The sequence below is a fragment of the Mustelus asterias genome, chromosome 19 (assembly GCF_964213995.1).
Source record: "Mustelus asterias chromosome 19, sMusAst1.hap1.1, whole genome shotgun sequence".
Classification (NCBI taxonomy): domain Eukaryota; kingdom Metazoa; phylum Chordata; class Chondrichthyes; order Carcharhiniformes; family Triakidae; genus Mustelus; species Mustelus asterias.
Window position 1 is genome coordinate 63,846,253 of NC_135819.1, and position 27,129 is coordinate 63,873,381.

The 27,129-nt window shown below is 43.4% G+C and overlaps 1 protein-coding gene across 1 annotated transcript in view; it reads left to right on the plus strand.

Annotated features, from left to right (window-relative positions):
• The window catches only part of shank3a (SH3 and multiple ankyrin repeat domains 3a), an 832,189-nt gene that overhangs the window by 731,112 nt on the left and 73,948 nt on the right, over positions 1–27,129 (plus strand). Inside the window, exons 18-19 of the mRNA XM_078235726.1 lie at positions 7,495–7,622; positions 21,044–21,149. Of these exons, the coding sequence (XP_078091852.1) occupies positions 7,495–7,622; positions 21,044–21,149 (234 nt within the window). The remainder of the gene's footprint in view (positions 1–7,494; positions 7,623–21,043; positions 21,150–27,129) is intronic.

The window sequence follows — 27,129 nt, forward strand, 5'->3', positions numbered from 1 at the left end:
CACCATAGAAAATGGCCCAGGGAAGTCACGACCTCCCACTTCAACCCTCCCACTGACATTTCCTGGTCCACTGCGTGACTCGAGCAGTGCAGCGGGCTGGGAAAATCACACCCCACGTGTTTTAAATTTGTCTGACCATTAAAAATTCCAATTCTCAAAATAAAGTTTATATTCCGATAATGTATAAATCATGACAGTGGTCAGGACCAGGGGCACAAAATGCACCACGAAATAGAAAGGGCATGTCAGAAAGGCAAGGTCACAGTGATCATGGGGGATTTCAATATGCAGGTGGACTGGGTAAATAATGTTGCCAGTGGACCCAAAGAAAGGGAATTCATTGAATGTTTACAGGATGGCTTTTTGGAACAGCTTGTGATGGAGCCCACGAGGGAACAGGCTATTCTGGACTTAGTGTTATGTAATGAGCCAGACGTGATAAAAGATCTTAAAGTAAGGGAACACTTAGGAAGCAGTGATCATAATATGGTAGAATTCAGTCTGCAATTTGAAAGAAGGAAGGCAGAATCAGATGTGAAGGTTCTACAGTTAAATAAAGGTAATTACAGGCGCATGAGGGAGGAACTGACAAAAATCGACTGGAAGCAGAGCCTAATGGGAAAGACAGTAGAACAGCAATGGCAGGGGTTTCTGGGAGTAATTGAGGACACAGTGCAGAGGTTCATCCCAAACAAAAGAAAGGTTATCAGAGGGGGGATTAGGCAGCCATGGCTGACAAAGGAAGTCAGGGAATGCATCAAGGCAAAAGAGAGAGCCTATAATGTGGCAAAGAGTAGTGGGAAGTCAGAAGATTGGGAAGGCTATAAAAACAAACAGAGGATAACAAAGAGAGAAATAAGGAAGGAGAGGATCAAATATGAAGGTAGGCTAGCCAGTAACATTAGGAATGATAGTAAAAGTTTCTTTAAATACATTAAAAACAAACGGGAGGCAAAAGTAGACATTGGGCCGCTCCAAAATGACGCTGGTAATCTAGTGATGGGAGACAAGGAAATAGCTGAGGAACTTAATAAGTACTTTGCATCAGTCTTCACAGTAGAAGACATGAGTAATATCCCAACAATTCAGGAAAGTCAGGGGGCAGAGTTGAATATGGTTGCCATCACAAAGGAGAAAGTGCTAGAGAAACTAAAAGGTCTGAAAATTGATAAATCTCCGGGCCCAGATGGGCTACATCCTAGAGTTCTAAAGGAGATAGCTGAAGAAATAGTGGAGGCGTTAGTTATGATCTTTCAAAAGTCACTGGAGTCAGGGAAAGTCCCAGAGGATTGGAAAATCGCTGTTGTAACCCCACTGTTCAAGAAGGGAACAAGAAAAAAGATGGAAAATTATAGGCCAATTAGCCTAACCTCAGTTGTTGGCAAAATTCTAGAATCCATCGTTAAGGATGAGATTTCTAAATTCTTGGAAGTGCAGGGTCGGATTAAGACAAGTCAGCATGGATTTAGTAAGGGGAGGTCGTGCCTGACAAACCTGTTAGAGTTCTTTGAAGAGATAACAAATAGGTTAGACCAAGGAGAGCCAATGGATGTTATCTATCTTGACTTCCAAAAGGCCTTTGACAAGGTGCCTCACGGGAGACTGCTGAGTAAAATAAGGGCCCATGGTATTCGAGGCAAGGTACTAACATGGATTGACGATTGGCTGTCAGACAGAAGGCAGAGAGTTGGGATAAAAGGTTCTTTCTCAGAATGGCAACCGGTGACAAGTGGTGTCCCGCAGGGTTCAGTGTTGGGGCCACAGCTGTTCTCTTTATATATTAACGATCTAGATGACGGGACTGGGAGCATTCTGGCCAAGTTTGCCGATGATACAAAGATAGGTGGAGGGGCAGGTAGTATTGAGGAGGTGGGGAGGCTGCAGAAAGATTTAGACAGTTTAGGAGAGTGGTCCAAGAAATGGCTGATGAAATTCAACGTGGGCAAGTGCGAGGTCGTACACTTTGGAAAAAAGAATAGAGGCATGGACTATTTTCTAAACGGTGACAAAATTCATAATGCTAAAGTGCAAAGGGACTTGGGAGTCCTAGTCCAGGATTCTCTAAAGGTAAACTTGCAGGTTGAGTCCGTAATTAAGAAAGCAAATGTAATGTTGTCATTTATCTCAAGAGGCTTGGAATACAAAAGCAGGGATGTACTTCTGAGGCTTTATAAAGCACTGGTTAGGCCCCATTTGGAGTACTGTGAGCAATTTTGGGCCCCACACCTCAGGAAGGACATACTGGCACTGGAGCGGGTCCAGCGGAGATTCACACGGATGATCCCAGGAATGGTAGGCCTGACATACGATGAACGTCTGAGGATCGTGGGATTATATTCATTGGAGTTTAGGAGGTTGAGGGGAGATCTGATAGAAACTTACAAGATAATGAACGGCTTAGATAGGATGGACGTAGGGAAGTTGTTTCCATTAACAGGGGAGACTAGGACGCGGGGGCACAGCCTTAGAATAAAAGGGAGTCACTTTAGAACAGAGATGAGGAGAAATTTCTTCAGCCAGAGAGTGGTGGGTCTGTGGAATTCATTGCCACAGAGGGCTGTGGAGGCCGAGACGTTGAGCGTCTTCAAGACAGAAATTGATAAATTCTTGATTTCTCGAGGAATTAAAGGCTATGGGGAGAGAGCGGGTAAATGGAGTTGAAATCAACCATGATTGAATGGTGGAGTGGACTCGATGGGCCGAATGGCCTTACTTCCGCTCCTATGTCTTATGGTCTTATGGTCTTATAAAATAGATATCCATAACAGGATACTAAAGGCGTCGCGGAATATGAGGATAGGAGCGAAGGTGAAGATGGGGTAGAGATCAGCTGTTACCTATTGAATGGCAGAAGTAGGTGTACAGGTCCAAATGGCATAATTCTGTCCCCATTTCTTCAGTTCTTAACCTCTTATAATGGGATGTTGCCCAGTTACTGAGCTGTACTCAGTGATAGAACATTACCTAGTTACTGAGCTTGGGAATTGCTCAGTCATTGAGTATATTTAAGAGATAAGTCAATAGATTTTTGGATACTCAGGAAATTAAGGGATATGGGGGATGGTGGGAGAGGTGGAGTTGAGGTAAAAGAATGACAGATCAGGCTCAAAAATCCGAATAGCCTACTCCTGCTTCTTATGTTCTTGTGATGGGACATCACCCTGTCACTGAGTTTGCATGTCGTAAGATCATAAGAAATAGTAATGGGAGTCGGCCATTTGGCCCATGAAGCCTGCACCATTCAATAAGATCATGGCTGTTCTGATTGCGGCCATAACTCCACTTTCCTGCCTGTCTCCCAAAACCCTTAACTTCTTTGTTGATCCAAATTCTGTCTAATTCAGCCTTGAATATGTTTAATGACCCAGGCTTCACTGCTTTCTGGCTATGATTCTGGCTATAGATAAGCATGCAACAAGGTGAGTTCAGTCCCAACCAGCTGGATGACAGTGCAGCAGCATTGGAAGAGGATGAAGTGGCCAAGAGGCTGCAAACAGGTCGAAAAGGATGAGGAAGGATACTTTATCTTTCTCATTCTATATAGTATGCCACCTGTGACTTTTATAAAAACTGATTTGGACCTTTGGCATTTACTGTGCATAGACACAGCAGTAAAACATTGACCCTGGTAGACTAGCTGAGTTTTTCCAGCATTTTCTGGTCCTATTTCAGGTTTCCAGCATTTTGCTTCTATTTTAGTAGCCTATTAGGGCCTATTGTCAAAAGCTGACTGGAGGTTTCCACCTGGCCTTCAGGCAGCAGGAGGTTCTGGGGAACAGTGTAGCTTTCTGAAGGGGCGGCCTCCCGGTAGCTACCTGGAGATCTAACACTCCAGTTAGGCTATATGGTCCTCCCCACCTGCCTCTGGACACATTGTTCTGGGGAGACCCTGGCTGCTAATACTATTTTTTATTTAAAATTTTAAACAATCAGGGTGTCTCTCTCTCTCCTCACCTGAAAATACAGCCTGTTGTTTCTTCAATTTTGGACGGCTTCCAATTGGTCTGCCAGCTTTGAAATCCTGCCTATCATCCTTAATTGGAGCCTGCCCTCTGGTCAGTTCAGGAAAATCACAGCTTGGTGACTGTTCCCCACAAGTGCAATCCTCTGACCTCCATTTGATACTCACATCAGGGTCCAGAAGCTTGTGGGGAAGGTCCTGCCTCAGGGCACTGCCCCGTGTGACCCTCAACCACAAGAGACCAAGAAGGTCCCAGCTTCAATATCAGGCCCGTGCTGTTAGCTGATTCCCTGTGGAGGTCCTCATAGATTAGCTCCAAATATTCACAACACCCTAAGCTAGGGAGAGAGAAAATCAGTTAGACATCCTGCTGTGCCTCCTGCTGTAGAACACTGAGCAAAGGAAAGGTTATGGCGCATCGTGTCATCCTCTGGGTGAGAAGTTAAGCTTGTGGTTGTGAACGATCCCATGGCATCATTGGAAGAGGAGTTGGCAGGTTCTTTCTGGTATCCGAGCCAATCTACATCATTGTAAAACAGATGATCTGGTTATTATCACATTGCCGGTTGTGGGAACCTGCTGTGTGCAAATTAGTTGCCACATTTCTCACCTTATAACAGAAACTAGACTTCGAGGGTATTTAATTGGCTGTAAAGTATTTTGGGAAATCCTGAAGTTGTAAAAGGATCTACATAAATGCAAGATTTTCAAGAATTACACTCCAATGCAGTACTGAGGGAGTGCTGCACTCTCAAAGGTACTGTCTTTTGGATGGGGCAATAAGCAACACACCTTTTTGCCCTCTCATGCAGAGGTAAAAGATTGCATGACACTATTTTAAAGAAGAGCAGGGGAGTTTATCCCAGGGGGCCTGGCCTATATTTATACCCCGGTCAACATCACAAAAACAGAGTACCTCATCATTATCATATTGCTGTTTGTGGGAACTTTGCATGTGCAAATATTTCTTTCACGATCATGATCAATGATTTGCTAGATCTTGCTGTCCAACCTTATTTGTTAGTTAGAATCTTCTGTGCCTCGTGTCAAATGAGGCACTTCCTTTTGGGGAGTGAGAATTGGAACTGTCTCCCCTGAAAAGTTCTAGATACTGAATCAATAAATTCTTTACCTATAGATGCTGTCGGACCTGCTGAGTTTTTCCAGCACTCTCTGTTTTTATGTCATTAGATTCTTGTTAGGTAAGTGTATTGAGGGACAGGGAACTAAGGTGGGTAAGTGGAGTTGAGGTATAGATCAGCCACAATCTAATTGAATGGTGGTGGATCCAGGTTAAGGAGTTGAAGCCTGCTCGTGTTCCTAAGTTGCTGGAGGGATAAAGATAATTTAATACAGTCTGTGTATCTGGGGGCACAGATTGAAGCACAGCTGAGGGAAGTTGAGGAGATAGTAAGAATTTAACTACCTCTCACAGAGGTATTTAATGGAGGTCGTGGGATTCTTGTCCGCCGGTTGATGAGTTGGTGAGAGCCTGCACTGCCTCCTTTTGGGAATGCCCACGAAATTATATGCCAGTCAAACACTTAACTGAATAGTGGCACACCTTCACCGGGATATAGAACCTTGGGGAAGGAAGTTCTAACCTCAAGAGCTGCTGGCCAATCTGAGGTGATTTTGGGGTGCCTTAAATTAGAATAAGGAATATGTGGAATAGATATTCCCAGGGCACAGTAGCAGGTGATAGTGTCAGCAAATTCAGGAAGGAGCTGAATAGATTTGTTTCGCAAAAATAAGAGTGATTGAGGAAAGTATTGGGGAAATAGTTGGGCAAGGGGATTTAATTAACTCTTGGACAGGCAGCTGGTGTTTTTCATCTAACTTCAGTGTTACCAAAAAGTTGGATAAAAGGTGACTTGCACTAGAGGTTATGGGAAAGGGAGCAGATTGAAATGACCAGGTATCTATTTATGTTGGGCTGGAGGAGCTTGGAGTTTAGAGCTAAATAATGGAGATTTTGACAATGAGAATGTTTAATGGGATGGTGTAGTGAGTTGTACTCTGAATTTAACCTGTGCTGTACCTTCCTTGAGAGTGTTTGATATGATAGTGTTGGGAGAAACAGTCCTTGTTCCAGTGAGTCATTGCATTTTATATAGAGTTTGTCTAAATGCCTGACATGTCTGCTTGAATCCAATCAGCACATTATCACTGTGATAAACAGCTTTAATTGGCAACTTTAATTAGTGGTTTAGTAAAATGGAGACACTTGTTCCTTGCCTGCTGAGTGTCATATTCGAAGCACAAATCTTTCAGCAATATACAGACGGTATCTACCCCGAACATCGCAACTTCTTCTTTGTGAAACTTAAACACTGGGAGCTGATTTTAGGAGGCTATACAATCAGCTCTCCATATTATGCGGTATAAATCAGCAGACTTGCTGAGATGAGCATCCAAAAACAAGACTATTAGGAAAAGCATTATGTGGTCAGTCCAGAGTATTTCATCCAGAGAAAATATTTGGGCCAGGATTTTGCGATTCTGCCGCAGGGGATATGGTAGGCCAGCTAAAAGTCCATTAAAATTTCAGGGGGATCAGACAATCCTGGTGGCAGACAGGTCCCCCAAAATCCTGTCCCTTATGTCCAATTTGTACCGAGACTGATTAATTATATTGCGCAGAAAGAGGCCATCACAAGTGAGCCATCTCTCTGAATGTACTGGCTAAAATTCTCCAATCTTGTTCGCCTCGCCACTGCCCCCAGTGAGAATGGAGAATTTGGCTCTGAGCCAAAGCTGCATTCACTGCAGCGGGACCGACAAATCCCAGCCACAGGCGAGGTCAGAGAATTCTGGCCACTACCTCCTGTTCTTTCCCCAGACTCTTTTATGAGAGTTATGTTAGAAATATTTAAGCTCTTTTTAAGAACATTTTCCAGATTCCACTTTTCCAAGCTTTCTAGCTAAGTATTCCATGTCCTTCCAACCCTCTGTACAAAAAGATGATTGTCACTTTCAAGTGCTGAAATGTAACAACCTGCCTACCAACTTGCACATATCTATATCCCACCGCACAGCAGTGTGATTTTGACCAGACAATCTGTTTTAGATATTAAGAAACATATTGACCAGAATGCCAGGAAAATTCCCCTGGTCCTTTTTGAACAATGCCATGGGATACTTTATGTTCACCGAAGAGAACACTTTCTGGATATATATCTCATTTGAAAGATGTCACCTCCTGCACTGTAGCATTCCCTTGGTACTGCACTAAACTGTCAAGCTAAATTATGCGCTTAAGTTTCTAGAATGGGACTTGAATCCACAACCCAAGATATTACATCAAGAATAAAGTATGTCATACCCTGCCTTTTCTGATGCAATATTCTATTTTCCTGATTTCAATTCCTTTCTTTGCTGATATAATATTCTGTCCTTTCAAATACAATATCCTACCTTCTCTGACGTAATGTGGTATCTTCTGCAATATCTTCTTCTCTCTGATGGAACATTCTCTCTTCTCTGATGTGATATCCTGCTGTTTCTTATGCAATGTTCTAATTTTGTTTTAGAAAAATTGGATGAGATCCTTGCAGCAGCTGATCGTTCAGCCAGGACGGAGAATGTGGCAGCAGACTCCCGAGCTGCGACGGTCAAACAGCGGCCTACAAGCAGGCGTATCACGCCAGCAGAGATCAGTGTGAGAAACCCATTCACTTTTAACACTGTGTTTAGCTCTGAGCATCAGTAATATGAGAATGTGCAGGGAATCATGGCAGGATTTCAGTTTCCCTTTGCTCCCAATGGATAAGAGCAACACTGTTGGAACGCTTTCTCCAGCTCGTTCCTGCTTTGAGAATGACGTTGTCCCAAGTATGTGAGCTCAATGAGAGCATGAGCACACATCTAGCTTCAAGCCGGGTATTCTGGATTTGCAAGTGGGAAGCTGAGAAATAGTGACTCATCAGCAAAAACTAGCCAATCGCACTAGGATGGATATGCTAGCTTCCATTTGTATATTCACGAAAGGACAGTTTTTAGAATATCCAACAGGACTTGAATTGTTAACAAACTTAAACCAATGGGATTGAAGGGGCAGTGGTGACACAGATCCAGAATTGGCGAAGGGAAAGAAGTAAAGTTGGGAGTTGTTTTGCAGACTGGATGGAGGTATCTAGTCATGTTCCCCAGGAGTCAGTATAAAGACAACTGCTGTTTTATGAAATGTATTAATGACTTGAATTTTTCATGCAGAGCATACTTTCAAAGTCTGCAATTAAGAAACAATACAGGTCACATTACACAACTAAATTCTTTGGCCAGGTGGTCTTGTGGCACAGTAGGTAGCATCCCTGCCTCTGAGCCAGAAGCTCCTGGTTCAAGTCCCATCCCAAGACATGATGGCCAAGGACATTATGCGCATAACTCGGCCAAACAGGTTGAGTGCCAATCTGCAAATCCTTCTATAGGTCATTAACTTGTGGGAAAGTTATGGAAGATGAAGCTTAGTTATCCTAATGTTAACTGAAATACAATACAGAGCGTTTTTGAAGTGTGTTCAGCAGAATTTTACAGAATCAGTATATTTCCACCTAATGAGGAGAGAGGCATTGTTGGATCTGATTCTAGGGAATGAGGATCATGGGTGGGATTTTCCAGCCATGCTCGGCACAAGTCCGGAAAATCCCACCTAAGGTCAATGGACCTTCTCATGGTCTGTGTCCCGTCCACTACAATTCCCATGGTGGGTGGAGCGGGAAAATTCCACCCCATGTGTCAGTCGCAGAACATTTAGAGAACAATGATCATACTGTCATCAGGTTTAGTTGACTGTGGAAAAGGATAAGAGATGATTCAGAGTAAAAAATACTTAATTGGAGGAGAGTCAAATTCAATGCAGTGAGAACTGATCTGCCCATGTAAATTGGAATCAAAGATTGGCAGACCAAACTGTAACATAACAATGGGCTGCCTTTAAAGAGGAGATGGTTCACATACAGTCTCACCACTTCACCGCCACCTTCTCAAGGGCATTTTTCAATGATGTCCGCATGCCAGGAATGAATAAAAAACAAAGAGACCTGGTATGCATGTGCATAAAGTTGAGAAGGTTGTTAAAAATCATATCTGGACCTTTGGTTTTACTCAGAAGCAAGGGCATTTTGCTAAACCTTTGTGTAACGCTGGTTATGGCTGAGCTAGAATATTGAGCGGGATTTTCTGCCTCCCCCCCCCCCCCGCCACTCCCCTCGCAGTGTGTTTTGGCAGAGTCATCCTGCTATTGGCCAGCAGCAGGATCTCCCAGTCTTGCCACTATCATTGGATTTTCCTGTTGTTCGTGCCCTGTGCCATGGGAAACATGTGGCAAGGGGGTTGCCATCGCCGAGAGCAGAAGATCCACCGGTGGGAATGGTCAGAATGTTTTGGCTCTTGTGTTCAATTCTAGCACCAAATGTTAGGAAAGGTGAAGGGTGGAGAGAGTGCAGAATAAATAAAGTTACAGCAATATTAGCAGGGATGTTGAGAGACTGGAGAAACTGTTGTTCTTCTTGGAACAGAGAAGACTAGGAGGAGGTTTTCCTCCGAAATCATGAACTGTTTGTTGGAGTAAATAAGAGGAAACAGTTTCTGTGGCAGAAGGGCTAATAACCAGGAGACACAGATTTAAAATGGTTGGCAAAAAACCACAGCAGACATGAGGAAATGAAAAGCTGATTTTGAGGGGTTGGGAATAAAATTTGGGTAAATAAATGAGAAACAATATTGGCAAAAAATGATGTAGAAAAACAGGAAAAATATATTCTGCTAAAAGTACATTTTGGTCGGAAGAATGGGGAAGTCTTCCATCTACTGGGAAGAATCCAGTCTAGATGGGATAAAAGAATGAGAAACTTTTGGAGTACAAATGCACTGATCACTAAAATGTGCGCCACAGGGTAGCAAAACCACAAAAAAAGCAAACCAAATAACTCGGGTTTATCTCTAGAGGGATGGAATTGAAGGGGGAGGAGATTTTCCTCTCCAATTTTCAGAGGGTGAGAAAGAAGGAGGGGACAGAGAATACACAAGAGTCCAAGATTGGCATTTAAGCTGGCGGGATTTCCCACTGCGATAGTCCCTGTTGCCCGTCAATGGCGTAATGGGTTTCCTGCCATGAAAGGTCAGGAACCCCATTACCATACATTTGAATGTCATTAGTGAGCCTCCCCACTGTATCATCCTCCCACATAAGGTCCCTCCCATTGGCGTGAAATCATGTCGGCGGGGTTTACAACAGGTCCTGACAAACGGGGACCTGGTGAATGGTTCCCGCTGGGGTCGTGCAGGTAAGTACAACCCCCGTGGGAGAGGGTCATTCCTGGGCCAGACCAAAGGGCAATGTCTGTGGTGGTGGGGGAGGGTTTCTGTGTCCATGGGAGTGGGGCTTTTCTGTATCCATGGGGGTGGGGGGGGATTTCCGTGTCTGTGCGGGTGGGGCGTTTTCCATGTCTGTGGGCATGGGCGGTTTTCCATATCAGTGGGGTGGGGGGTTTTCCGTGTCTCTGGGGATCTCTTTATTTCATTTTTTGATTGGAGCACCCACCTGATCTCACAGGAGCGGAGATTGCTGGTGGAGTGGGCTCATTCAGAACCCGCTCTGTCTGTCTGATGTTGTGGGGCCTGTCCGAGCAACTTTTGTTTTCTCTAAAGTGTTTTAAAATACGGCAGGAAAACCCGGCAAGGCAGCTGGTGGGCTGCCCTCTGTTTTTCCTGCTGGAGGCAACACTTAGAAAAAAAATCAAAACTTTCTGCCTAAAATGTAGGAGAGTTATGCTAGACCTGTATCAAACCTTGATTAGAACACGCTTAGAGTATTACACATAGTCCTCATTGCCATTCTATAAAAAGAACATAGAAGCATTGGAGGGGTTGGAGAGATTTACAAGGATGATGCCAGAACTGTGTAGGTATACATATCAGGAAAGGATTGAAAAGGTAGGCCTCTTCTGTTGAGAAAAGAAGGCTGATGGTTGACCAATGGAGGTCTCTAAAATTATGAAAAGCTTTGATAGAGTGGATACAGAGAGAATGTTTCCTCTTGTGGACAAGAACATAATGAGAGGCTATCGATACAAGATAGTCAGCATGGAATCCAATAAGGAGTCCGGAAGAAACCTCCGGAGAATGGTGAGAATGTGGAACTCACTGCCATAGGGAATGGTTGAAGTGAATTGATGCATTAAAGCTGGGCATGCATTTGAGGGAAAGGGAATAGACAGTTACAATGGGAGACAAGGAAATATGGTAGGAGGCTGGAGTAGGCTGCTGGGGTAAATGGCCTGTTTCTGTACTGTGTATTCTATGTAATCCTATGTAAACATTTTTTTCACAGCGATTTGGATTGCACTACCTAAGAGGTGGAAACAGATGCAATAGTTAACATTATATAGAGAGCTCGATAAACATTTAAAAGCAATAAAATTACAGAGTAATGTGGAAAGAGGAAGGGAGTGGGATTAACTGGTTAGTTCTGCCAAAGAACTGGCACACACACAATTGGCTGAATTTTTCCAGACATGCGCAGGTGGCATTAGAGAGAGGGGGACAGGAAAATAGCAGGGCGTCATGTACAGACAACTTCCTCATGCATTCCTGCTTCCATAGGAGCCACAGTAAGACGTCTAACAACACCAGGTTAAAGTCCAACAGTTTTATTTGGTAGCGAAAGCCACTAGTTTTCGGAACAGGCTGTTCCTTCATCAGGTGGGTGCGCGGGGTGGAAGGGAAGAAGTTGGCACCCAGCCTAATGTGGCAAGCAGCCAACCACAGCACTTAAGGCCCAATGAGGGGCCATTTTCCAAGGAAACAGGACCATCCCACCATTAGAGCGTCCCCTGCCATGTGTGAAGCTACTTGTTATCTAGAGCTGGCTTTCCAGCAGCAGGAAGGGGAGATACCAAAGCCAGAGACTCCATGCCCAACAAATGCACTGTCATAACGAAAGACTGCTGCGCTGCCAAAACCAATCGTGTGAACATGTTCCTCCTCCACACTTTTGGCACCTTCAATCTAACATTTGAGGAAGGCTTCAGAAAAAGCATCCAAGTTGATAGCCTACCTACCAAAGCAAGTCAACCTCAACCGGTGGCATGTCCAGGAAGATGATGCCCGACATCCCATCACAGCCACTTCTGGGTTTCTGACACAAAATTGAGGTTGACATCAGTGATATAACCCAACTTGCAAAATCCAGCCTGTTGGATCAAATGGCCTCCTTATGTGCAGCATCATTCTATGATTACAGAAACCTGTTTCCTGCACCTACACTGCCTTTACCAGATGTCCCATTCCTATCATTTTGAGTTGGGCAGAGGATCTTTGCCCAGAGAGAATATTGAAAATCTGTTGGCACACAGAATATTCACATTGCTTCTTAATAACCCTGCTGAGATCATTTTTCCATCAGGGAACATACTTGCTGTGAACTCTCTATCTCTTTCTTTAATGCCCCCCCCTGATTTGGCACTTATTTACATTCAAGTTGGTGTTTCCAGTCCACTTCAGCCCAATCCCATCCCAGTCCCAGGTTAGTAAAATTAGTTTTTCCCCAATCAGAAGCTTTTATTCCTGACCTATCTGTTCCCTTTTCCATAATTATTCCACCTGCCCAACTTCATTCCCTAAAACTAAATCCAAAACCATCCAGTCACTTGTTGGACTTGCTATGTACTGGCTAAAAAGTTCCTGCTGAATGTATTTGAAGTATTCTGCACCCTTTGTGCCTTTCACACGAAATCTATTACAGTTAATATTAGATTAGTTGAATTCTTCCACCCACAATTGCTGCCCTATTGTTTTTGCACTTCTCAGAGATTTGCTTACATCTTTGCTCTTCTATCTCTTTGTGACTGTTTGGGGCTGTATTACACACCCAGTCTTACGATTGCCACTCTTTTGTTCTTTAATTCTACCCATATGGCCCCATTTAATAATCCCTCTACTATGTCATCCTTCCAACAACTATAATCGTCTCATTCATTATTATTGTGAAGGTGGATTTCTAACATGACCAATCAGGTTCATTATCAATCTGCAAACCCTTCTAGTATGCCTATAGCAGATGGTAAGAGTGGGAGAGTCTCCAGGTCAACCAGAATTGTGTGGTAGCTCAGACAATTGAGCGCTGGGCTCACTAAACACATTGGAATCAACATTAAAATAAATTTATATAAATTAATCAGCCTCTTGCCCATTTCCAGTGAGAGGCTGACCGCACCGGAAATCCAGGTGTCATAAAATCGAGACAGGCGCAAAAACTAGCGCCATTCGCGCTAGCTGCTTTACACCCAATTTCACAACATCTTCCCACCGCAAAACGGGCGTAAAGAGGTCGTAAAATTCTGCCCATTGTGTCTGCACCATCTATCAAGCATCCATCTATTCTAATCCCATTTTCCAGCACTTGGTCAAAAGCCTTGTATGCTATGGCATTTCAACTGCTCAAACCTTTTCCTCAAGTCCCCTTCTAAATCTCCTGCCCTTACCTTAAATCTATGCCCTCTGGTTATTGACCCCTCTACTAAGGGGAAACGTTTCTTCCTATTTACCCTATCCATGTCCCTCATAATCTTGTACATCTCAATCAGGACCCCCCTAAGGAAAACAACCCCTACCTCTCTTCATAGCTGAAACGCTCCATCCCAGGCAACATTCTGGTGAATCCCTTCTGCACCCTTTCTAATGCAATCTCATCCTTTCTATAGTGTGGTGACAAGAACTGCACACAGCTGTTGCCTAACGAGAGTTTTATACAACTCTATCATAACCTCCTTTCTCTTCTATTCAATGCCTTGGCTATTAAGGGCAAGTATCCCATATTGCATTGAAGTATATACCATTTTCTGTTACCAAACTCCCTTGTTCTCTTTTCCTAGCCTTTGTCTTCCAAACATACTCATGTTTTTGCCCTCCACTTCCAATTTTTCTCTCTCTTCTGAATACACTCTCAGGTTGCCAATCCCTGCCAAGCTAGTTTAAACCCTTCTCAATAGCACCAGCAAAATTCCCTGTGAGGATATTGGTCCCAGCACTATTGAAGTGCAACCCATCCAGCGTATACAGGTCCCACTTCTCCTGGAAGTGGCCCCAATCCTCTGGAATCTAAAGCCCTCCCACCTGCTCCATCTCCATGATTTATCAGCTCAATCTTCTTATTTCTGTACACACTGGTATGTGGCACTGAGAATAATCCAGAGATTATTACCTTTGAGGCCCTGCTTTTCAATCCCTCTTCTAGCACCCTGAACTCTGCCTTCAGGACCTCATCCTTTTTTCTGCTTATTTCATTGATGTTGATATCGACCACAATCTCTGATGTACATCTTACCCCTTCAGCTGCTGAGTGGCATCCTTGACCCTGACACTGGGGAGGCAACATACCATCTTGGAATGTCATCTGTTCCCCTCACTATTGTATCACCTTTCATCACTGCTCTTCCACTTTTCTTTTCACCCCCTTCCCACCATCCATCCCACAACTGTGCCACACACATTGCCATGGACTTGGCGCTGGAGAAACCATCACTCTCACAAGCATTCAGAACAGAATAAATGTTAGAATGTGAGGTGCATCCTGCCTACCTAGTCCTCCTTGGCCTTCTAGCAATCACCCATTCTCTCACTGTCTATACATTTTAAGCTAAAGGGTGACCACCTTCAGAAACATGCCATATACAAGGCCTTCAGTCTTATAGATACCCCATAGTGACTCCAGGTGCCAATCAAGCTCTGAAACCCATCACCTGAACTAATCTAACTGGCAACACTTCGCGCGAATGTGTTTATCCAGCCCACAGGAAGCATTCAGGATTTCCCACATGACACAGGATGTGTGTTCCATAAGACTGAGTTTCCCTGCCATGCCTTTACTTTTTGGACTATTATATAGAAACACTGACCAGCTACTCGCCAGATCTTGCTGTTTCCAACTACCTCACTCAGACTACTTATTGTTTTGTAAAAGACCAGAGCCTCACCTCTTTCCTGACTCTCCAAATTCCCTGAGTTAAATACTCTGTTGGAATAGCACTCCATCATGCATAAGCACAAGCTTCTAGATTTAAGCAGCAAAAATTCCAAAGACTTGAGTTAGACCCTACTAACTGGTAACTAATTCTAACCAGCCATCTCATTAACTAGCTGTACAGCTGACACTAACAGATAACTTGCTTATCATTGACTAAAACTCCAGTCAGGTCCCATCCAAAGTGCCATGTTCAATCCTGGGCAGTAGAACTCAGGAAAGATACATTGGCCTTGAGTGAAGTGTTTTGCAGATTTATCAAAGTGATACTGGGGCTGAGAGGGTTAAATTATTAGGTAAGGTTGCTTGGTGGTCTTGTGTTACCTTTCTCCATAGAAAATTAAGAGATAGTCTAGTTGAGGAGGTAAAAGTACCATTTCAAATAGATTTTTTTCTTATGGTACAAAAGCTGTGCTCTGAGACTGATTCTGGCCCTGTGGCGAGGTTCATTGCTGTGTCTCACTGAGCATTTGTCATACAGTAACATCTAAAGGGAAACGTTTACAACTCAACATGTGGATTATTCGCATTCCCAGAAATGGTTAGCACATATTTCCCAGTACCTACCAGGACTTTGAATCAGAGCTGTACTGATTAATATCCCATGGGACAGAGTCTGATTATTGGAATGCACCATTCCACAATGCCTGGGTACTGTACAAACTGCATCATCCCTAAGTACCTGGGTGCAATGATGCCTAAACACTGGGTGCAAAACCTGAGTATAGCCTGCACTGTGACTCAGTGCATGTGTGCAGACTGCACCGTCCGATAGTGCCTAGGTACAGAGTGTACCATATCTCAGTGCCTACGTACAGGTTGAATCTTGTCTCAGTTCTTGGGCAGTGCCTAGGTATGAACTGTACCATGCCTTAATGCCTTAATATACAGGTCATAGACTCCTCCTCTCTCTCCCCTCGCCAACTCCCCTACCCCCACCGCGAGCTTCACTGTGTTTCAGCCCAGTAAGGTTGTCTGTAGTTAAACCATTCAGACCAGGAAACTCCAGTTTCACCCACATCGCTCCTAATTTAGCTAATTTCAAATGGGGAGATTTTGGGAACGGTTCCTGGCTTCACCACTGCTCAGAATTGGAAAATCAGATGGGACATCTACATCTGATTGATGTTTATGACCAACTTAATCTGTATGGATTTCAGCTAAGGACAGGATCAGGCTAAGCCATGTCCCGACGAAGGTCAAATAGCCCATCAATACTTATCAACCAGATCATATGTGAACCATGGTCACTGACACCTGCAGAGTCGTATTCTGGTCTCAGTCACTTGGGGCAGGATAGTAGCGGGCAAACTCGAAGGGACTGCCCCATTTATGAAGCAGTTCATTCCAAGATTAATTTAAGTACTTGCTGCAGCGTTTGACTGTAAATGTATTCTTTGACCACAGCAGATGCTGCCTGACAAGTGGTTTAATTTAATTCATCTGCTAATTTTCTGTTCTGTGTCTCAGCCATTCATGTTAGTGTAACCTTCGATTAAAGTTATTGGAGAGACGTCAAGTATTTGAGCAAACAATTATAACCTATGCCTTGATGAACACACTTCCAGCCGTCGTTTCCTCTCCCTTTTATTCCACAGCCGCCTCCACTTCCATTTGTCCTTGAGTTGCTATTCACATGAAATAAAATTAATTCTGCCATTGACTAGGAAGAATTAGCCCTGTAGACAGTCCAGCTGTCTTGAGATATGTTGTACATGCAGCCAATTAAAAATGTCATTCTCTAGTTGTAGGCATCATTGGCAAGATCAGCATTTATTACCCATCCCGGGTTGTCTTTGGGAAGGTGGTAATTGGCCTTCTTCCTGAACCGCTGTAAGTGTAGGTACTCCTGCAATGCTGATCATCAGGGACTTCTGGATGTTGACTCTGACAATAAAAGAAGAGACAATATACTTAGAGAATATCTACAGTGCAGAAGGAGACCATTCAGCCCATTGAGTGCACCAATTCCCCGACAGAGCATCTTATCCAGGCCCACCCCTCTGCCCTATCCCTGTAACCACCAAACATTTACCCCACTAACCCCCTAACCTACACATCCAGGGACACTAACGGGTAATTTAGCTTGGCTAATCCACCTAACCTCTAAGTCAAGCGTGATACCTTACCATTCGCATCGAGGCAGCTTTGACACTGAGACCAGGAGGAAACTGGGTTGGGAGGACATTGGGTTGATGAACTGACAAGTTCCTGCCTTCAGCCAATCTTGCCAGAAGCAGGCTGGAAATGTTAAAGGCTCCTCTCTGCAGCGGCAGATAGCCATTTTGATTATATAAGCATCCACTTGTGGGCAGATTGGGGATGCCACTCAGATCTTCCCAATGCTGGTGGGACCCCCGGTGAAACCAGTCCTGACAGCATCAGGAGAGGTGGCCCCATGAGGCCCCCTATACCTATCTAGTCCACCAGAGCCACAGAGACAAGTGGTTAATATTTGCAGCCTCAGGCTGTTCCACATAGGGGCTTATGCTCCACAGCGCTGGCCACAGTTTATTTAAATAAAAATGAAAGCATCTTCAGAGGGTGCCTCGAGATGGAGGGGGATTCAGAGTAGTTATACCAGGGGAGTGGGGGCTAAAAAGATTAGATCATGACGACTGATTGCATAGAATAAATTTTAATTCCCTTGAGTACAAAAGATAAAGAGATGTATTTATTGACATTTTAAGATGATTGAAGGATTGACTATGATAGATCGAGTGGGGAAGTCCAGAACAAGGGAACATAACCTAAAATTAGAGGTGGCCATTCAAGGCTCTCCCAAAAAGCTGTTACAGTTAATTGAAAATTTCAAAAATAGATTTTTTAGATAAGGGTGTTAAGTGATGTGAAACCAAAGCAGGTAAATGGAGTTGAGATTATAGATCAACCATAATCTAATTGAATGGCGGGCGGAACAGGCTCAGAAACTGAAGATCTCCTCCAGTTTCTTTGTCCCTTATACACACTGCAACCATGGTGCATCAGTGGTGAAGGGAGTTCCTCTTTGTGTATATCTGTTGAATTTAAATAGCTTTTTAATTTAAGCTTCTCATTTTCTCATTCGATGTGGTTGTTTGAATTTCTAATATTAATCAAGAATAATTTGTTCGGCACACAGAACAAGATGTTTCTTTTTTGCCCTTAATTACTGGCTGCAAGGATGAAACTTATCTCTCAAGCTGATTTTCACAGTCCATTGAATAAAGGCATTGCTTAGTTCACAATGAGCCACAAAGTCCCAACAGGAAGGTTCCAGGATGTATTCTTGATCTGCAGCGAGTGACCTACCTTGGTAGGATAGTGGCAGAGATCTACAATTAGCATCAGCATCCTGGAGTCCAATGGAAGAAAATCCAGCTCTTGCTGGTTATTCAGAAAATGCACTTCCCCCTCCCTCTTTTTTTTAATCATTCGTGGGACACCAGCGTTGCTGGCTGGTCAGCATTCATTGCCCACCCCTAGTTACCTGAGGGCAGTTGAGAGTCAACCACATTGCTGTGGCTCTGGTGTCACATGTAGGCCAGACCGGGTAAGGACGGCAGATTTGTTTCCCTAAAGGACATTAGTGAACCAGATGGGTTTTTCCAACAATCAACAATGGTTTCATGGTCATCATTAGATTCCTAAGTCCAGATTTTTTTTATTGAATTCAAATTCCACCATCTGTCGTGGTGGGATTCGAACCCGGGTCCCCAGAACATTAGCTGAGTTTCTGGATTAATAGTCTATTGATAATACCACTAGGCCATTGCCTCCTCTGATGCAAGGCCTCACATAAGTCACAAAAATTGGGGGGAAGTGAATTTGGAAATTCTTAAAGAAAATTGTTTTAATGGGCTACTCCCAGAAATGCTTCTATAAGGTGTTACACTTCCTGAATGTAAAAAAGGCTGCTATCAGACCTGTGGTCCATTGAGTTTTAGAAAGAAATAAAAACAATGGGCAGGATTTTACAGCCTCGCTCGTCCCAAAACCGTAAAGTTCCACCCGAGGTCAATGGACTTTTCCATGGCCCGCCCCTTGCCCGCTCCAATTCCCGTGGCAGGCAGGAAGGTAAAATTCCAACCCTTGTATTTACATAGCACTTTTCACGATCTCAGGACCTCAGAATATTGAAAGTGCTTTCCAGCCCATAAAATACTTTTGAGCTCAAATCACAGTTGTAATATTGAGAGATCTGGCAACTAATTTGCACATAGCAAGGTCCCACAAACAGCAATGAGCTTTTGCGATGTCAGTTGAAGAAATAAATGTTGGGTATGACATTGGAGAAAACCCCTCCAGAATAGCATCTGAGAGAGCAGATGGGACCTTGGTTCAACATCTAATTCAAAAACCAGCACCTCTGATAGTGCTCCCTCAAAACTGCATTGGAAGCGTTGGACTAGAATTTGCCCTTGTAATGACAAAGGAAGCCTGACTGGAAAGAAAACCTAGTTTATTACCGAATGCAAAATAAAACCACTACTATGATGTACACACATTAGTCCCTACCTGGGACTACAGTTCAACAGGCACAGTCCTGGGCCTGCCTTATAAACAGCTCAGATAATGAGTTCCAGTTGGGCGGGCCACTGCCTGTTACCAGGGGCACTCAAAATCAACAAGCCCCACAGGAAGATCGATCAATGATTCCCCATGGAGCTTGTGGGAGTTATCACAGTCCTTAAGTCTTCTGGGGTGGGATTTTAACACTGAACCTTCTGATTCAGAGAATATTCTGAGCTTGCACTCCAAGGCTAGCTCAAATCATTTTTTAAAAATTAATTCTAGAAATGTGATGTCTCTGGCAAGACTGGCCTTTATTGCCTATCCCTGTTGCCCGATGTTTTTTGAAGTAGATTATACAACGGAGTGGCTTGCTAGGCCACTTCAAAGGGCAGTTAAGAGTGAAATAAATTGGTGTGGGACTGGAGTCACATTTAGGCAATATGGGTTAAAAATGGCATGTTTCCTTCTCCAAAGAGCATGAGTGAACCAGTTTTTTTTAATAACAATCTGACACCTCCATGATCACTTTTACCGATCCCAGCTTTTTTATACTTAGATTCTTCAAATTGAATTCAAATTCTTGAATTGCAATGGTGGGATTTGATCCCATGTTCTTCAGATCATTAGACCAGACCTCTGGGGTACTATTTCAGTCACACCAGCCCCAATGTCTAATTTTTAATTCAATTCTACAGATCCTCAATGAGACCTCACCTGGAATATAGTTTTGGTGTCCTTATCTAAGGCAAGGTATACTTGCCATAGAGGGAGTGCAAAGGAGGTTCACCAGACTAACCCCAGAGATGGTGAGATTGTTTTATGTGGAAAGACTGAGGAAACTGGGCCTGTATTCTCTAGAGTTTTGAACAATGAGAAGTGATCTCCTTGAAATTTGCAAATCCTTGCAGGAAATGTGACAGGGTTGATGTGGATAGGATAGAAACTAGATGCAGGAGTAGGCCATTCAGTTGCTCTGCCATTTATTTGATCATGGCTGATCATCAAATTCAATATCCTGATCCCATCTCTCCCCCCACCCCCTCCATATCCTTTGATTCCTTTAGCCCCAAGAAGTGTTTCTCCTGGCTGGTGACTTTAGAACCAAAGGAAACCCAGTATCAGAATAAGGGCAGGCCATTTAAGACTGAGATCAGGAGGAATTTCTTCACTCAGAAAATGATAAATCTTTGGAACTCTCCACCTTAGAGGGCTGTGGAAGCTCAATCATTGAGCATGTTCAAGACAAATTGATAGATTTCTGGATACTAATTACATTAAGGGATATGGGAATAGTGGGAAAAAATGGCATTGAGGTAGATGGTCAGGCATGATCTGTTTGAATAGCAGAGCAGGCTCAATGAACTGAATAGCCTTCTCCTGTTCCTATGTTAGTTTTTATCTGATTGTACTTCTGTGAAATATCTTGGGATGTTTTACTACATTGAAGGAGCTCTGAAAATCCAAATTGTTGTTGTCACTCAGCCTGCTGTTGAGTTTCATATAAATCAATTCCAATGTTCACCGTTCTTCTCCCATGAATATTTGTCTATTTCCTTTTCTTTCAGTCACTATTTGAGCGTCAAGGTATGCCCTCAAAGTCAACGCCACCGTCTGTACCAGAGAAACCACACATCTCAATGCCAAGAGGAATGTCAAGGACAAAATCTATAGGTAAACTTATCATGTTAATTTGTAGTATTTGAACCTTTCTCCCCAGCAGTCAATTAATAAATTCTTGGGCTGATGTGGAAATGGCCAATGTGGGACTTTCAGGTCTCAAGATCAGTCTCCTGCCAATACCAAGTTACATCACATCCACCAGGGCAATAGGAAAGGTCTTAGAGTTGGTCTATGAGGAAAGAGCAGGAGAAAAGTCTATTTAGCTCCCCTTCCCCTTCTAAAAAGAGTAGATTTCTGGATGGGTGCTGGGCAGCGGTGACCTCTGATGTAGAATAGCCCAGACACACTGCCTAGGCTCTTACATGGCTCACTGGGGGTCAGTAGAACAGAGTGGAAAGGGGGGGGAAGTGGAGCAGATAATCTGACAGTGTTGTTAAAACTCCTGTTTTGTTTTAGCTCCTCAGGTATCATATAGTTGAATCATATTCATTTTTATTAACGCTGACGTATAACATGTTCCAATGAGATTTCAGATTTATTTATTTTTGATTTAGTTTGCTCTCCCCTCCACTGCCCACCCCTTCGCACCTTCGTGTGAGCTTTGACAGCCAGAGTCAGTCACCTGTTCAACTGTGCCCATCATTGCCACCTGAACCCATCTTGTCCTCACTCAGCATCCAGACATGGATTTCCAAGCAGCTATCATTCAGTCATGACCAGGACGGGGTGCCCTCGGTGATTCTTCTCCTGCACTCTGAACAGCCCTACACAGGGATCACATGGAACAAGGGAATACAGGAATCAATTATAAAACTTCCATAAATCCTTCAATATTGTGGGGAGGCTCAGAATCATTGATTGAATAAACTGCTGCTCAAAATTAAAGACAAAGAGGTCAGGACTGCCATCGCCATACAAGCTGCCAAAATTCAAAAAGTGCAGGAGGACTCTTTGAAATAAATTGTTATTGCAGTGCCATCTTTAAAACTTATATAGCATTTAAACTGTTCTCACCTAACCTTTAAAGCAACATGGGCGGATTAAAAAAATTAACATTACCAAATCAATTTGGACTGATCCAAAAGCTACACAAAATTGGGGACTTAAGCAGAAAGGATTCTTAAGATACATGACAGTGTCATGCCCAGAATACATGTCGAATAGATATATATGTCTATATCATCCTGGCTACTTAATAAAATGATTATTTTTTAATTGGATAAAGGCTTCACACTGGCTGAAGCCTGACTAGCCATGACTCACACAAAAGGAATTTCTAGCCTTCAGAAAAAAGCAAGAATCGTTTTATCTCTAAACAAGCTGTAAGCACTAATGCCCCCAGTGATTGCAGAAATCAAATTTCAAAGAAATGCACAAAGACCCTTTACATTTCGAAGGAAGAGCTCTGGAGATGACCCATCTGCAAGGACAAAGGGGCCCTGAAACCTCTGAAACTTATTACTAGATGCAACATTAACATCTCAAGAATCCAGATCAGAAATATACATCCTTTGTCCAAATCAAAGGAAGAAGTGGGAGTTATGTCACATGCCCCTCCCCCAAGCTGCTGGAACTTGTCCTGTGAAGCTGAACAAAGGCAGTCTGGTATCTTCCATCAACAAAACAGCAGCAGAATCAGGGCTCTGTCCAAGTTTAAATTTCCTGGCCCTCATCCACACTGTTTTCTACTAGAACGTCTGACCTTCTAGACAGTGCCTACTATTAGACTAATTGATCTCTATGTAATTCTCCTATCGTGGAAGTCAGTTTTACTGGAACAGTGGATCAACCCACATCAGATTTGGCCTGCTTACCCGTTAGAAGGAATACACCATTGTACTTTTGATTCTGGACTAATATGAAACAATAATTCTTATTTTATCTGCAGTTTCTGCCCTGAATCCCTTTCTTTCCCTTATCCCTATTTTATTGTGTGAATGTACTGGGGGCTACATTGTGAACCCCCTCCCACATTTAAATTGTAGGTAAAATAAACTAACCCTCTGATTTGGTGCTATCTCGTGTTTGCTGTGAGGTTAATAGTCGAGATTTGGACCACCCCAGAACTGAGGGGTTGGGGAAATACGCCACCACTTATAAAGGGGGAAATCAAAAAAACCTTTGGATTGGATAGAATGTGAGAGGAGAAATCAGGGCTGTTTTAAATTAAATTCCTTCCTGTGCATAACAGAAATTGGGAGCTCAAGATTGGGGAAAAAAACAATTTGAATTTGCCTAGAGTCCAAATTAAGAGATGAGGCAAATTTGATGTAAAAGAGCCGATTGGAAGTGAAGGGAACAATCGGGTGGCTGGAACAAATTTTAAAATACAATTAACTTACCACAGCAAATTCCTTTTCCCTAGCAATAAGAAAACGGCATCATTTGATGTCCAGATGTTTGTTCAGCATAGAAATTTAAACAATGAACCTCTGGTGGACCTTAGCACAGGACATTTGAAAACTGTAGCTGGGGAGGCACAGTTAAAATTGTCCAGCAAAATCAAAAGAAAGAATTGATCCAGTTGGTAAAACATTTGGATTTCATGTAACCAGTAGAGCAGTTAGATGAAGAGCTTAATCATGACTCCAAATCTCTTGCTCTCTGCAATTGTGAGCTGGATAAGCTTAAATTGCAGCAAGAATTTCAAGACAGGAAGAGAGGCCAGATATTTGGAAGCAGCAAGGAAAGGTTTCTCTACGCAGTAGTACCCCTTATACTCTTAACCCCGAATCAGTCTCTGAGGTCCTCAAGTACACGACATTCTTTCCCAAATTTGAAGAGAATGATGTGGAATCATTTTTTACCACCTTTGAGAAAATAACAGACAGCTGAAACGGCCCTCAGATATCTGCCCATTTTTAATTAAAGGGCAGCTGCCTGGTAGAGTCCAAGAAGTCTACGCTATGCTACCTCTCGATATGTCACTGAATTATGAGCAGATCAAAGCAGCCATCCTAAGAAACATGTCAGTCCTGGAGGCATGTCACCAGCAATTCTGGAATGCTCGTAAGAAGCCCACACAAACTTACATTGAGTTTGAATGGCTGAAGCAAATAATGTTTGACCAATGGGTAAGATCTCTAAAAGTTCCACGCAATATGGAGGATTGCATGAATTAGTACTATTGGAGGAATTTTAAAATTGCCTTCCCTCCGACCTGCAAGTTCACCGAGAGGAGCAGACAATCCTCACAGCCAGGGATTCGTCAGTCACAGCAGACAGTTATGAACTCATCCATAGGCCTATAAACTCAGGCAGACCCTTACCAAAGCATCATACCCATGAGCATTGGAGAGATCAGCAGGGTGATCTAGATAGGAAAGGCCCCCCCTTCCCACCGCAATCCAGTAAAGAAAAGCGGCTGAAAGAAGCCCCTAGGCTGTCCAAAAGGAGAGCTCTCAAAGGCCGATGTGTTCTCACTGCAACACAGGGGCCACTCAGCCCTTAATATTGGAGGGAAATAAACCTACCCCGAGTCCTCCCTGAAGAGCAGAGCATTGGTTAGTGGAGTGGGAGGAGGTTCCATTTTTTCACCATGCTATGAGGTCCATTGAGAGTATGACCTTGCTTCAGGTTCTGTTAAACTGGAAATTGTCCCAAAGCTACCAGTAGCAAGAATGGATTTCCTCTTTAAGAACAATTTGGCTGCAGCAAGGTGATGTCCAGCGAAAGAAATACCAAGCAGCAGAAGAGAGGAAAGCTGGAAAAGATCTAAAGGCCCAAAAGGGTGAAATAGCACCCATAGACATGGAGCAAGAAGTGATCGAAAGTAACTGAGCCAAAGCAAGGCCAGTGAAATTAAAAGAGACCCAGAAAAGACCCCTAGAATCTGAACTTGATTCACCAAGTTGCCCAGAATTAAATAGGGACCAGAGGTGTCCAAGAGCAGGGAAAGAAATAGTGAGGGAAATGGCCCACATAGCTGAAGAACCTGAAAGAAGATAGGTTACTAAGCCTGGAAAGGAAAAGGTTAAGGACTTCCCTGAAGTATGGCTCGCAGAATTCTTCTTGCTGACGTTAAATAATGGCAAAGAGAGTTCCCAACCCAATAAGCAGGTAGGGAGCGAGATGCCTCCACCTGTCGAAAAGGCACGAGGGGGTGGAGCTGGAACTGTACATCCAGTTTGGAGAGCGCCTCCTCCCAAGCCATAGGCCCCAGATTGGAAGTTATTGATTGGACTGCCGGTAGCTTTACTACAAATTTAAATGTGGACCAGAAAAGTTCCCAAAACTGGCCCAGAAAAATTGAAGGTGAAGCCTCACTTAGTTGAAAAATTGCTGGAAGGTACAGCGAGAGCTGACCATCCACCAGTGAGCATTACTGTACCAAAAAGCACAACACCTACCCCCCCCAGTGGACCAGCAGAGGGCCCTCTACCAGATTGGACCCTATGCTCATAATGCAAAATTGCAAAGTGACCAGACAGGGTTATCCACCCTACTTGATACAATCCATAAACTTCCACCAGTCTACAGCACTGTTCCTCTCCTGAATAGATGTCGGAGAGGCACCTGCCAGAAGGCCATTTCCCTATCATTCAGGTCCAGAAAGACTACTCCACGTTCAGATGCCAAGTGCCCACCTGTTGTCCTGCCAATCCAAAGCACCTAGCACCAGAATGTGGAACTCTCCAGTTGTGCTAGCACCCAAGGCGATCCTGAACCAGAATCCTCTAAAGAGACCAGGGTCCTTTTGAAACACCCAACTCTCCTGACCTTCAGCCTAACCCCAGTTCCTGGGTCCAAACAACTAAGCCCATGGAGTTACCCAAGTGGACAGACATGAGCTAAGCTGGACAGTAAAAATCAAAAAATATCTTTTTGTTTACAAATGGGTGATGAGAGGAGAAATCGGGGCTGCTTTAAACTAAGCCCGTCTGAAACAATAGCTTCAGGATTATATAAAAAGACAGAAGCTGAACAAGTGAATACTCAACTTTATTCAGCCGGTCAGATTGCCGATGATCTTATTGCAACACACGGAATAAACAAATCCTCAGATAAACCTGATGAAGTCCTAAAATCATTTAATACATATGTTAATCGAAGAAGCAACAAGATTTTAGGGAGAGCAAAATTCAACAAATGTATCCAGGCAAACTGATTGGACTCTTTTGTGAACTAATTAAAAAAATTAGTTAAAGGCTGTGACCATGGTGCCCTAAAGTCAGAACGTTTAAAGGACAGAACTATTGTCAGAGTGGCTGACGATGCCCATTCAGATAAACTACAGGCCAAGGAAGATCTGACTCTAGGAAAGACCATCCAAACAGTCAGACAGTCTGAAATCCGCCAACAGCACCAATCGATTTAACGTAATAATCCATGAAATCAAGGTACCACACCAACAAGAGACCCAACTGTGCTTCTTCAATGGGGTCACGAGTCCTGGACTCTCTTTGTGGAATGTGGACATGTCAGTAAACAATCCCTTCACCAACTTCAAGTTGGACACAGGAGCCTGTGTTGTGTTCCTCTTTAACAAAGGGCTGTGGCTGATGACACAATGCCTGATGCCTCCTACAGCACAGTTACATGGAGCAAGCGGCATCAAGTTCCCAGCTAAAGGCACATTGCAGGTGACACTCCAATATAAAGATTAACAAATACGGGCGACATTATTCGTAGCCCAAAATCAAGAATTTGCCTTTTAAGCAGAAAGGCATGTGTCAACCTCAACTTCCTTCAGAAAATTGACAAAGTCAGGGTCCAGTTACAAATTTAAAAAAGACTTTCCGAAACCCTTCACTGGATTGGTGTGACCAAGGACCACATACAATATTACATCAGTTTAAGTTTATTTATTAGTGTCACAAGTAAGCTTACATTAACACTGCAACGAAGTTACTGTGAAAATCCCCTAGACGCCACACTCTGGCACCTGTTTGGATATGATGTGGAAATGCCAGCGTTGGACTGGGGTAAACACAGTAAGAAGTCTAACAATACCAGGTTAAAGTCCAACCTTTAAAGTAACCAGCACATCTTTCAGACTATGGGAGGAAACTGGAGCACCCAGAGGAAACCC